The sequence below is a fragment of the Nerophis ophidion genome, linkage group LG13, assembly GCF_033978795.1.
Source record: "Nerophis ophidion isolate RoL-2023_Sa linkage group LG13, RoL_Noph_v1.0, whole genome shotgun sequence".
NCBI classification, from domain to species: domain Eukaryota; kingdom Metazoa; phylum Chordata; class Actinopteri; order Syngnathiformes; family Syngnathidae; genus Nerophis; species Nerophis ophidion.
The window spans coordinates 59,183,991-59,195,274 of NC_084623.1; the positions used below are offsets into that span (position 1 = coordinate 59,183,991).

The 11,284-nt window shown below is 36.7% G+C and overlaps 1 protein-coding gene across 2 annotated transcripts in view; it reads right to left on the reverse strand.

Moving 5' to 3' along the window:
- Positions 1–1,220: 1,220 nt before the first annotated feature.
- The window catches only part of tiparp (TCDD-inducible poly(ADP-ribose) polymerase), a 68,724-nt gene continuing 58,660 nt past the window's right edge, over positions 1,221–11,284 (reverse strand). The window contains exons 6-8 of one of the 2 annotated variants that reach the window (XR_009809336.1): positions 7,809–8,066; positions 2,341–4,914; positions 1,221–2,266 (exon numbers count right to left, since the gene is read on the reverse strand). Coding sequence is in view for 1 of the 2 variants with exons in the window: in XM_061919295.1 (XP_061775279.1) it covers positions 4,725–4,914; positions 7,809–8,066 (448 nt within the window). In the remaining variant the exon portion in view is untranslated. Of the gene's footprint in view, positions 4,915–7,808; positions 8,067–11,284 lie in introns of both variants that reach the window. The other variant, XM_061919295.1, reaches the window with a different exon arrangement.

The following is an 11,284-nucleotide window of genomic DNA, read 5'->3' on the forward strand; positions in this document are numbered from 1 at the left end:
AACTTTTTTAGTGTATTTTACATGCGAACGCTTCATGGCCATGTGATTTGGTACTTTACAATTCACAACTTTTAGCATGCTAACTTATTTTTTACGTGCCAATTTTACAGTCGAAAACTTCATAGCTTTTGGGACTTGACTGTTATGCTAACATTACTATGCTAACATATGTAGCCAATTTGACATCCGAACAACTCAGTCATCTATAATTTGGTAATTAATATACATGCTAACTGTTGTCTTGCTAACATTAGCATGCTAACTTTTTTAGTGGATTTTACATGCGAATGCTTCATGGCCATGTGATTTTGTACTTTACAATTCACAACTTTTAGCATGCTAACTTATTCTTTATGTGCCAATTTTACAGTCGAAAACTTCATAGCTCTTGGGACTTGACTGTTATGCTAACATATGTAGCCAATTTGACATCCGAACAACTCAGTCATCTATAATTTGGTAATTAATATACATGCTAACTGTTGTCTTGCCAACATTAGCATGCTAACTTTTTTAGTGTATTTTACATGCGAACGCTTCATGGCCATGTGATTTGGTACTTTACAATTCACAACTTTTAGCATGCTAACTTATTTTTTATGTGCCAATTTTACAGTCGAAAACTTCATAGCTCTTGGGACTTGACTGTTATGCTAACATTACTATGCTAACATATGTAGCCAATTTGACATCCGAACAACTCAGTCATCTATAATTTGGTAATTAATATACATGCTAACTGTTGTCTTGCAAACATTAGCATGCTAATTTTTTTAGTGGATTTTACATGTGAATGCTTTATGGCCATATGATTTGGTACTTTACAATTCACAACTTTTAGCATGCTAATGTTAGCATTGTTATCAAAACATTTTTTTTTTAATATTTTATTTTTTGAATGGATTTAAGAGCAGGAATGTAAATGTGCAAACTTTGTCATCAGCATATTGCAAGAATGAGTTTGAAGGAGGATGGGTTCTGAATGGGAATGAATCCGGTTCAGATCCGGGCTTCTCTACACCTCCAAAAGTCCACAACAGCAGGGGGCGATGTTGCCGTTAGCATGTTGCTACATGCTAGTAACTAACATTTTTTGTACACGCTACTTACATGTGTGTACAGGTGAAAAGTGTTGGATCCAGTAGTCCTCCTTGATAGTCCACTTGGCGGCAACCGAACCAAAGGCTGAAGGAACTCTTTTCTAATACCGGATAGCAACATACGGAGGGGCCACAAGCAGAATTTTATTTTTATTTTTTCACACTTTATGTAAACATTTTTTTAGTTTTTAGATGGTTTTAATAAAAGTTGAATTAAATGCATGTTTTGTACTGAAACAGGATATATTTGTAACAACTGTAAGGACACAGGGTATCAGTGCAGTGTCAGTACAGTCAGTGAGTGGGCCACACGCTCACCGAGCCTTCTTTTATCCCACTCTTTGTTTTCTTGATGCTCATTTCTTCTTTCACGCTAAAACATCAATTAGTGACTCCTTTTTCCCCGCCATGTTTAGTGCAAAACATGCAGCTAATTAAATTCAGTGTGAAAATGGTTTTCCTGAAATAAAAAAACAGAAATAGTAAGCAGACATTCCAGAAGATTCATCCAAAGAAATCTTTTTTTAGTCAAATTTCATCACTTTGGTTACAATTTCCCGCGCATAAAAACCAGGGGTGTCCAAACTTTGATACATTTTGCACAAGAAAGATGTCAAAAGCCAGACAAGAGAGTTCAATCCATGAATGCTAAACACAACTTCTTAGCTTTGTGCTAACAGTAAAAAAAAAACAACATCGCAAATGTTGCCCTGATGATGCATTTTTAAATGTGCAAATGAAGTGAAAATGTCAACAATAGACACGTATTTGACATTGGAACAGACCAAAACTGTCACTGCTCAGCATCGGGGCCTCTGATTGGCTCAGCCTCCAGCAGCAATGCTAACGGTAGCATGCTAACGTTTTTAGCCAATTTTGTCAAACTCGTAGAACTTGACACGTGCTAACTGTTAGCATGCATGCATTAGCGTGATAACTTTTTCAGCCAAACATCTCTTATAATTTGGTACTTAACACATGCTAATTGTTAGCATGACAACTTTTTTTTGTTGCTAATTTGACATATGTACGCTTCATGGTCGTATGATTTGGTACTTTACACATGCTAACATTAGCATGATAACTTTTTCAGCCAATTTTACAGTCAAATATCTCTTCAATCATATAACTTGGTACTAACTACATGCTAACTGTTAGCATGCCAACTTTTTTAGCTAATTTTACAGCCAAACATCTCATAATTTGGTGCATAACACATGCTAATTGTTAGCATGACAACTTTTTTTTGCTAATTTGACATATGTACGCTTCATGGTCGTATGATTTGGTACTTGACACATGCTAACATTAGCATGATAACTTTTTCAGCCAATTTTACAGTCAAATATCTCTTCAATCATATAACTTGGTACTAACTACATGCTAATTGTTAGCATGCCAACTTTTTTCGCTAATTTGGCATATGTACGCTTCAGGATCATATGACTTTGTACTTGACACGTGCTAACATTAAAATAACTTTTTTAGCCAATTTTACAGCCAAACATCTCTTATAATTTGGTACTTAACACATGCTAATTGTTAGCATGACAACTTTTTTTTTGCTAATTTGACATATGCACGCTTCATGGTCGTATGATTTGGTACTTGACACATGCTAACATTAGCATGATAACTTTTTCAGCCAATTTTACAGTCAAATATCTCTTCAATCATATAACTTGGTACTAACTACATGCTAATTGTTAGCATGCCAACTTTTTAAGCTAATTTTACAGATGTACGCTTCATGGTCATATGATTTAATTGACACGTGCTAACATTAGCATGATAACTTTTTCAGCCAATTTTACAGCAAAACATCTCTTATAATTTGGTACTTAACACATGCTAATTGTTAGCATGACAACTTTTTTTGTTGCTAATTTGACATATGCACGCTTCATGGTCGTATGACTTGGTACTTGACACATGCTAACATTAGCATAACTTTTTCAGCCAATTTTACAGTCAAATATCTCTTCAATCATATAACTTGGTACTAACTACATGCTAATTGTTAGCATGCCAACTTTTTTAGCTAATTTGACATATGTACGCTTCAGGATCATATGACTTTGTACTTGCCACGTGCTAACATTAAAATAACTTTTTTAGCCAATTTTACAGCCAAACATCTCTTATAATTTGGTACTTAACACATGCTAATTGTTAGCATGACAACTTTTTTTTTTGCTAATTTGACATATGCACGCTTCATGGTCGTATGATTTGGTACTTGACACATGCTAACATTAGCATGATAACTTTTTCAGCCAATTTTACAGTCAAATATCTCTTCAATCATATAACTTGGTACTAACTACATGCTAATTGTTAGCATGCCAACTTTTTTCAGCTAATTTGACATATGTACGCTTCATGGTCATAGGATTTAATTGACACGTGCTAACATTAGCATGATAACTTTTTCAGCCAATTTTACAGCAAAACATCTCTTATAATTTGGTACTTAACACAACTAATTGTTAGCATGCCAACTTTTTTTAAGCTAATTTGACATATGCACGCTTCATGGTCGTACGACTTGGTACTTGCCACGTGCTAACATTAGCATGATAACTTTTTCAGCCAATTTTACAGAAAAACACCTCGAGTCATATAATTTGGTACTCACCACATGCTAATTGTTAGCATGACAACTTTTTAAGCTAATTTTACATATGTACGCTTCATGGTCATATGACTTAATTGACACGTGCTAACATTAGCATGATCATTTTTTCAGCCAGACATCTCGAGTCATATAACTTGGTACTTAATACATACCAACTGTTGGCATGCTAACGCTAACATGCCTTTTTTTTTTAGCTAAATTGACATGTGTACGCTTCGTGGTCATAAGACTTGGTACTTGACGTATTTCAATTGTTTAACATGCTATCATAAGCATTTAATTTATTTGCCAATTTTGCAGCTGAAAACGTCATAATTTGGTACTTAGCAGACGCTATGGTTAGCATGCTAACTTTTTTTTTTGTTTTTTTTTAGCTAACTTTACATCCATACGCTTCACGGTCAAACGACTTGGTACTTTCTACATTTCCCCCCAAAAATAGCATGCTATAATGTTTATGTTAGCATGCTAACCATTTTGTGGCTATGTTGCAGCCGAAAAACATCATAGACCTTGCTACTTGACATGTGCTAACTGCCATCATGCCAACATTAGCATGATAACCTTTTCAGCCAATTTTACATGCCAAACACCTTTAGCTTGGTGTTAATACATGCTAACTGTCAGCATGCTAACGTTAGCATGCTAACTTTTTTTAAATTTGTATTTAAAGCTAACATGCGTAGGCTTCATGATCATATGACTCGGTACATTGCGTATTCTGACTGTTAGCACGCTAACGTTAGCATTTACGTCGGGCTAGCGGATGTCAGCAATGGTAGTTGGAGTAGTGGTGGTGTTGCAAGTTGGACACCCCTGATGTACACGTACTGAAGTACTATAGTACTAAGGTAGGTGTTCTGTAGTACTGTAGTACACCTGCTGAGTACTGAGTGACGCTCCAGTCGCTTCCAGTTGAGTGGCGTCCGAGGTCTGCAAAGAGTCCCTGGGAGTCCGGGTGTTGTTGATGCGGGGCGGGGTGGGAGTCAGAGGGCGACGGTGCTGGGCACCTCCTCATAGTGGATGACAAAGTAAGGGTAGCTCTGGTCATCGTTGAAGATGACGTAGATCTGAGGCTCCACCCAGTTGTCCACACACGAGTCATAAAGGTCACTGGAGGCGTCTCGGGGACTGACGGGGGGCGGGCGCCGCATGGAGGGGTTCCCCACCGTGAACCTGACACACACACACACACACACACCTTTACACACCTGTACTCTCTACCTCTACTAACATGCTACACACACACCTTTACACACCTGTACTCTCTACCTCTACTAACATGCTACACACACACATGTTGACACACACTGACACAAACAAACAAACAAACACACAGACATTCACACACACCAATTGACACACACTTACACAGACATTGACACACACACACACAAGCACACACATGTTGACAAACACTTAGACAACTCAAACACACAGACATTGACACACACACACACACATACTTACACAGACACACACCAATTGACACACACTTACACAGACAATGACACACACACACACACACACACACAAACACACAAATATTGAACATACTTACATGGACACACACACAGACATTGACAAACACACACACACACCCAGACACACACCTATTGACACACACTTACACAAACACACATTTGCACGGACACACACAGACATTAACATACACACACATTGACACATACTTACACAGACATTGACACACAAACACACACTTAGACACACACTTGCACACACACACACACACACACATGTTGACAAACAGACAACTCAAACACACAGACATTGACACACACACACACACACACACATATTGACACATACACAGACACACCAATTGACACCCACTTACACAGACATTGACACACACAAACACACACACACACACATTGACTCATACACACAAACACAGACATTGACACACACACACACAAATTTTGAACATACTTACATGGACACACACACACAGACATTGACAAACACACACACCCACCCAGACACACACACACACACACACACACACACACACACACACACCACACACATTGACACACACTTACACAAACACACATTTGCATGGACACACACACACAGACATTAACATACACACAGATTGACACACACTTACACAGACATTGACACACACACAAACATTAACACACACAGTTACAGAGACACACACACAGACATTGAAAAACACACATACAATGACACACACACACACACACACACACACACACACACACACACACACACACACACAGACATTGACACATACTTAGACAGACATAAACCCACACACACATTGACACATACTTACACAGAGACACACACACAAACACATTGACACACACTTACACAGACACACACACAAACCCACACACACATTGACACACACTTACACAGACACACACACAAACATTAACACACACACAGACATTGACACACACACACACACACAAACACAGATACATATATAAACACACACACAGACAGATACATATATAAACACACAAACTTAACACTTAAACACACACACACACACACACTTACACTTAAACACACACACACACACATTGACACACACTTACACAGACACACACACAGACATTGACACACACACACAAACACAGATACATATATAAACACACACACTTACACTTAAACACACACACACACTTACACTTAAACACACACACACACAGATTCATATATAAACACACACACACAGACACACACACACACACAAACACAGATACATATATAAACACACACACAGACAGATACATATATAAACACACACACTTAACACTTAAACACACACACACACACTTACACTTAAACACACACACACACACATTGACACACACTTACACAGACACACACACAGACATTGACACACACACACAAACACAGATACATATATAAACACACACACTTACACTTAAACACACACACACACAGATTCATATATAAACACACACACATTGACACACACTTACACAGACACACACACAGACATTGACACACACACACAAACACAGATACATATATAAACACACACACTTAACACTTAAACACACACACACACTTACACTTAAACACACACACACACACATTGACACACACTTACACAGACACACACACAGACATTGACACACACACACAAACACAGATACATATATAAACACACACACTTACACTTAAACACACACACACACTTACACTTAAACACACACACACACAGATTCATATATAAACACACACACACAGACACACACACACACACAAACACAGATACATATATAAACACACACACAGACAGATACATATATAAACACACACACTTAACACTTAAACACACACACACACACACACTTACACTTAAACACACACACACACACATTGACACACACTTACACAGACACACACACAGACATTGACACACACACACAAACACAGATACATATATAAACACACACACTTACACTTAAACACACACACACACTTACACTTAAACACACACACACACAGATTCATATATAAACACACACACACAGACACACACACACACACAAACACAGATACATATATAAACACACACACAGACAGATACATATATAAACACACACACTTAACACTTAAACACACACACACACTTACACTTAAACACACACACACACACATTGACACACACTTACACAGACACACACACACACACACACACACACACACACACACAGACAGATACATATATAAACACACACACTTAGACTTAAACACACACACACTTACACTTAAACACACACACACACACAGATACATATATAAACACACACACACACACACACACACACACACACACACACACACACACACACAGACAGATACATATATAAACACACACACTTAGACTTAAACACACACACACTTACACTTAAACACACACACACACACAGATACATATATAAACACACACACACACACACACACACACACACACACACACACACACACACACACACACACAAACACACATTAAACAGACAGAGAGAGAGACTGACCTGCCAGTGAGGACTTTGGCCAAGAACATGCAGTGGACTCCTTTGGGCGAGCGCTTGGAGAAGTTGTGCGAGTAGACGGCCTTGCGTGCGAAGTAAGAGCCCTGACCGAACATGGTGGCGTGCTTGCCACACACACGCGGGTCAAAGTTGTGTTTGCAGATGCCTTCCACCACGTCTGCCGAGGTGCCGTGGAAGAGGTGGCGCTCGCTCAGCAGCCGCTCCATCTCAGACATGCGCCGCGACATGTACTCCTTCTTCCTGGGGGGGGCAGAGGTCAGAGGTCAGAGGTCAGCTAAAGTCTCTTGGAATGATGATTGACATCTGTCATCAGATATGGAAAAGAAGGAGCAGGAGAAACTTTATTTTTCTTTGAAATGTCACTTCCTGTGATTATAATCCCTCAGATATGTTTTCAGTTTTTTGTTATTTGTTTTATAATTAAATATTTAAAAAAATAACAGTAATAATATTAATAAAAAAACTTCCTCTGATTAAATGCTCAGCTAATTTTAATTACTGTTTTCATTTTAAATATATATATTGTTTTTACTTATTTGTTTTATTAATAAATATTAAAATAAAATAAAAAAAATGATTTACATTTTTTTTAAACCTTCCTCCGATTATAATCCCTAAACTATGTTTTAATTTAAATATATATGTGTCATTTTTTTTAATTATTTGTTTTATTATTACAATTAAAAAAAAGATTAATCAAAATAAGCAAATTAAATCCTCAGCTAATTTTAATGACTGTTTTCATTTTTAAAAATATATATATTTTTTTACTTATTTGTTTTATTAATAAATATTAAAATAAATGTACTTTTTTTTTTCAAACCTTCCTCTGATTATAATCACTAAACTATGTTTTGATTTAAATATATAAATGTGTCATTTTTTAAATTATTTGTTTTATATTTAAATATGAAAATGCTGCGAGGACGACTTAACCCGCCGCCGTGACCGCTGCAGTAATAATGATATCGTTGTATCGGTCACCTCTATCAAAACTTTTAAGTCGCCGTGGTCCCAAAAAGTTGGCGTTAAAAGCGTTAAAACCTCAAATTGAGCCTAATAATCCTTTTTCTGCAGCATCACGCAACTCCTTTGATGGCAGCACATCAAGCGGGAGGAAGCGTGCTCGGCGCTGACCTGGGCGTGACCTCCCGTCAACTCCCAGCGTGCCATCCCGCGCAGGCCGCCGTGCCACGCATCCCAGCGGGCGCACGCACGCACGCACGCACGCTTCCACTGGCTGGCGCTCATTTTAAAGAGACCTGACAAAGTCGACCAAGACGAGAGGGACGGCAAATAAAGAAATACAAAAAATACAAAAATAAAATCCAACAATTAAAATTACTTTAAAAAAAAAAAAAGAAATTAAATTAAAACAGATACGATTATTAAAAAAAAAACATAGCAAATTAAAAAACTCAAAATAAGTGAAAAGATTCACAATTTAAAAACAATAAAAAGAGTGATAGCAAATCAAAAAAGAAGAATTAAACAAAAACCTACACAATTTACAAAAACTAAATAGAATAAAGAGAGCGATGGCAAAATTAAAACAATAAAATAAAATAAAAACAGACTATTAAAAAAAAGTTACAGCAAACTAAAAAATTGAAAATAAATGAAAAGATAAACAATTGAAAAAAAATGAATAAAAAGAGTAACAGCAAATTAAAAAAAAAGTAATAAAATAAAAACATACACAATTTTAAAAAACTAAATAGAATAATGAGAGCAATGGCAAAATTAAAACAATAGAATAAAATAAAAGCAGACACTATTAAAAAAAATTCACAAGAGAGTGGTGGCGAATTTAAAATAAAATGAAATTAAATTAAATAAAAACCAACACAATCAATAAAAAAAAAAAAGAGTGATTGGATAGTTTAAAAAATAAAAAATAAAGATTTTAAGAGTGATGGCAAAAAAAAATAATAACAATTTGTTAAATAAGTAAATAAAGAGAGTGATGGCTAATTTAAAAAAAAGTAATAAAAACATACACATCAAAAATAAATCGAAAAAGGAGAGTGATGGCAAATCAAAAAAATAAAATACAATAAAAACCCACAATCAATACAAAAAAAAAAAAGAGAGTGAAGGCAAATTTAAAGATTACAATAAAATAAAAGCAGACACAATCAATTAAAAAAAATAAAAAAGAGAGCGGTGGCGAATAATTACACAACACAAACACATGTTTTGTCAAATCAAGAGTGTGGAAGTAATCATGGTGATGCTCTGTGTGTGTGTGTGTGTGTGTGTGTGTGTGTGTGTGTGTGTGTGTGTCACAGCTGCCATGACCCTCACTTAGACCACTGTGCTCACAACATCAACATCATGTGCTTCTTTCTCACACCAACCAACACTAACGAGCACTAACACCAACACTACCAAACACTAACCACCACTAACGAACATCAACTAACCAACACCGACACTAAACAAATAACACCACCACTAACTAACACCAATACCAACACCAACAGTAAGTAACAATAACAGTAACACTAACCAACAACAACACTAACTAACACCAATACTAACACCAACACTAACTAACACTAACACCAACACTAACTAACACTAACAACAACACTAACTAACACTAACACCAACACTAACAGTAACACTAACCAACACCAACTAACATCAACACTAACTAACAGCAACACTAACCAACACTAACTAACACCAACACTAGTTAACACTAAAAGTAACACTAACCAACAACAACACTAACTAACAGCAACACTAACAAACACCAACTAACACCAACACTAATTAACACTAACACTAACAGCAACACTAACTAACTAACGCTAACAGCAACACTAACTAACTAACGCTAACAGCAACACTAACAGTAACACTAACCAACACCAAAACTAACTAACAGTAACACTAACCAACACTAACTAACAGCTATCACCAATAGTAATCTACAAAAACTAACCACTGCTCACTTTTACATGACAATATGGAGACTTTTTTGGGAACTAATACTCAAATGAATGTATTACTGTAATACTTTAATTAGTGCAATACACCAATGAGTGTAATACTCTACTGTAAAACTCTAATATGAGTGTAATACTCTATTGGCCGTGTGACTTCCGACATGAGAAGACTCACCTCTTGTACTTCTCCCAGAGTACAAGAAAAGACTCACCTCTTGTACTTCTCCCAGAGTACAAGAGAAAAGACCTCTTGTACTTCTCTCCCAGAGTACAAGAGAAAAGACTCACCTCTTGTACTTCTCTCCCAGAGTACAAAAGAAAAGACCTCTTGTACTTCTCTCCCAGAGTACAAGAGAAAAGACTCACCTCTTGTACTTCTCTCCCAGAGTACAAGAGAAAAGACCTCTTGTACTTCTCTCCCAGAGTACAAGAGAAAAGACCGCTTGTACTTCTCTCCCAGAGTACAAGAGAAAAGACTCACCTCTTGTACTTCTCCCAGAG